General features: G+C 40.3%; 1 protein-coding gene across 1 annotated transcript; it reads right to left on the minus strand.

Moving 5' to 3' along the window:
• Positions 1-2155: 2155 nt before the first annotated feature.
• Positions 2156-2935, minus strand: PHALS_03984 (uncharacterized protein; the record flags this gene model as incomplete). Its single annotated transcript, XM_024718287.1, has 3 exons — positions 2156-2490; positions 2554-2735; positions 2847-2935. The coding sequence occupies 3 exons, from the start codon at positions 2933-2935 to the stop codon at positions 2156-2158; spliced, it is 606 nt and encodes a 201-aa protein (XP_024583701.1).
• Positions 2936-3270: the final 335 nt, after the last annotated feature.

The following is a 3270-nucleotide window of genomic DNA, read 5'->3' on the forward strand; positions in this document are numbered from 1 at the left end:
TTCGTTCTATACTTAGAACAAGTACGAGTTAGCAGATCGCAATCCGCTTACTCCAAGATTAATTATTGCCTTAACCCAAGGCAAATTACTCTTCCGTTTAAAGTCCAAAACTGATTTTTATTTATTTTTTTCTGCGGCCAGCCCGCCTAATTTTAGATGCATAGATTTTCCTAAATATATATAGTAAAATCCAAATACATGCAAAACTACTGGCTATCTAGCCACATACCGTATTCTTGTTTGGGTGCAGTTACACCTTGCCCATCTCGTGTGACACACACACCTGTTTCCAGAGTACGTGTAACCCCGTTACACTTGTTAAGCCACTTAATTTGTTGCACGGAAGCGGATTCTTGGCGGAATAACACTCAGAAGAGCAGGTACGGTAGAGGTCAGGCAGTGATGTGGTATTATTTTGAGCGCAATAATTGGTAAAACACTTCGTTAATACCTTCAGGCTATTTCATCGTAATTTCGGACAGTGTTCAAAATCTGGTGTCAAACAGAGCGGTGATTCATATCAATTAAATGACGACTTCAGGTACGAGGCAATGCTTTTCTGCGACTACACTTGAACGCTAAAAGAATAACACGAAAAAGGAATAGCGAATCTAACATTTTAACGACCTTGGAATCAAGGGCTTTTCTTTTGTCAATAGTACCCCAATAGGGCTAGGGGTCGGACTCTCTATAAGAGTTTGAAAAGATCGAAAGCTAAAAACAGCAAAGTAATTTGTATTTGATTACCTATCAGGTCACAATTTCTTTTGAAATGGCTACATATTTTTCTTGAGCTCCGACGCTGTCGTCGACAATAGCATTGGCGAATTGGAGACTGCCTACCGTGATGAGGTACTAAACGCTAAAACGGATGTGTTTGGCTTCTGCTTTACAGATATGATATATCACACAAAGTTCTGAATATTGAAATGAAAGCACAACTTATCACATTCACTCGTTTTCCTTGCCACTTTACTCGGAGTTCTTTTAGCGTGTACGTTGATCGCAGAAGGTCTTCCGCTCAGTAACTTCACAATCACGTGATACGCTCCTGTGAGGTTTTGCGATCAAAATATTCTATAGTTTCCATATCCAAAACAACAGGGTTCAATCGTCCCTGTCGTTAAGTATGCTTCATCGATGCCATCATTGTCGAGCATATGCTAAGCAAAATTGTCATCCACGCGTCATTCGCGACGGCGTTCTCCTTGGCGAGATACAGGGTGAGCTCGCTTGACGGGAATCAGAAATCTCCTTCTTTCTGACACGTATTTTTGTGATAGAAACCGCTTGCTGCCAATTTTGACAGTGACGATATTTTCTCGCCAACAATCTCGAAGACCAGTTATACCATCTTTCTTTGCGATGAAAAGCACAACAATGACAGTCTCTCATCAGTTATCGCTACTTGACGCCTATCCTTAAAACCTTGATGAAATCGTCTGCACAAACTGTAAGATGCTGCATTTTCAGCATCAGTGCAGTCATCAAACGGGCAACTGTCTTCTTTCCTGCGGCTATCGAAGGCTTTGGTTCAATCTACCGAATTCTTCTGCGGTGCGCTCAAGCATGAATATATACTATGGTAAAGTCGATTATGGATGCAGTAATAAATGCACGCTACATCCAATCTGGATGCTTCAATCTTTTCACTTCTCCATCTATGTTCCTTTTCAACAATCTTGCCGTTAGTCAGCTCTTGGCCAAGTACTGGTCGGATCCGTTTTCACTACGAGTGTGGCTGAGGTTGGAGCGCTTACGCTGTAAGAATCTGCTTCCTAATTTTCTTGTACGTTTTGCTTTCTTGAACTTTTGATTTTTCAAGAACGGCTTAGATTATTGCCAAAGTTAAAAGACCCTGAGAACAGTTTCTTACTAACTCTCGGTCTCCTGAGATAAACCAGAGACACTTTAACCAGGTTTAATATAACAGTCACCCTTTTATTTATCGATCTACTTAAGTGTTGATTTTACTCTGTACATCCATTTATCGAGGGCAAGCATTCTTTGACGTCACTGATCACGCCTGTTGTTGACTCTCCATATACTCTGTGACTACACTTTAGGAGACAATATTCGACGTTGCCTTATACTCTGATAAACAACGTGACTTCCTTAAGTGTAAGCACTTCAACACAACAGGAAGGTGAATGCACTAGCTATCGCTTTTAATCATTGCTTGGATGGTGTCGATCCGAGCTAGATAATCTGTGGTGATCTTGCTGACAATAGACTTACGCAGCCGCTTCACTTCGACGTCACCACGAATATCGTCCAGAAACGATAGCACAGCTTCGAATTCTTGCTCAATCCCGTGTGAAATAGCAAGCGCCTTCGATCTTGTGTGCGTTGGGACTAACCGAGCCAAATTAAATTTCCTTATTGTATTTCCCTGTTTATCAGTCTCCAAATCAGCGTCAACATCGTACGAGTCCCATTTTGTTTTGAGCTTGTTGGCCTGCGAGTCAAAGTGGTAGTTTGATAAAGCACCTGCGATAAATCCACATGCAAAAATTTCAGGAATCGCCTGGTAAAATAGTTGCATTAACATACAGGAATTTAGCGTAGAGTCGGCTGCTTCATCTAGCTCCGTTACGCCGCCCTCTTTGTCGATATCATACTTCAATAACTCCTTCACTTGATTGTCCAATTGCATCAGTCGAGAAGCCACCTCAATGACAATACTTTCTACCTCTTGTAGTAGTTTCAGAGACTGATGGCGCTTCTTAAACATACTAATTCATTAGACGCCACACATTTTCGCAAAAAATAAGTTCATGAAATTTATTAAAATACTCTTCTTCGCACATGTACTATAAATTTACTATGTAATTGCGAGTACGCACACATATTGCTGATATTGCCAGTGAGCAAGCCGAGCAGCTACTAAAGCTGCGCCCGCCGCTGCTGCCATTTGCCATTTCTTGCTTTTCATAATTTTTTTATTCCCAAGATAGCACTGATTGGTTGAAAAGGTGCAAAGCGATGACAGACAAACATTAACCCGATCACCCAATTAAAATGCAAACAAATGAACAGACGTGGTAACGACATATCTGCTCAATTGATGGTGAAACGCAGTTTTTTTTTAAATTTATATATATAAAAAGGGAGAATAAAAAAAATGCCCAAATTTTGCCATATATAAAAAAATATCCCAACTTTTCAAAAAATATCAAAAATACCCCAGTACGTAAATTATCACCGGGGACCCGTAATATTACACAACAGAAGATGTATTGTATTAGGAATGAATTAGCATAATTCAAC

This window comes from Plasmopara halstedii (genome assembly GCF_900000015.1).
Source record: "Plasmopara halstedii genome assembly, contig: Scaffold_2476, whole genome shotgun sequence".
NCBI lineage: Eukaryota > Oomycota > Peronosporomycetes > Peronosporales > Peronosporaceae > Plasmopara > Plasmopara halstedii.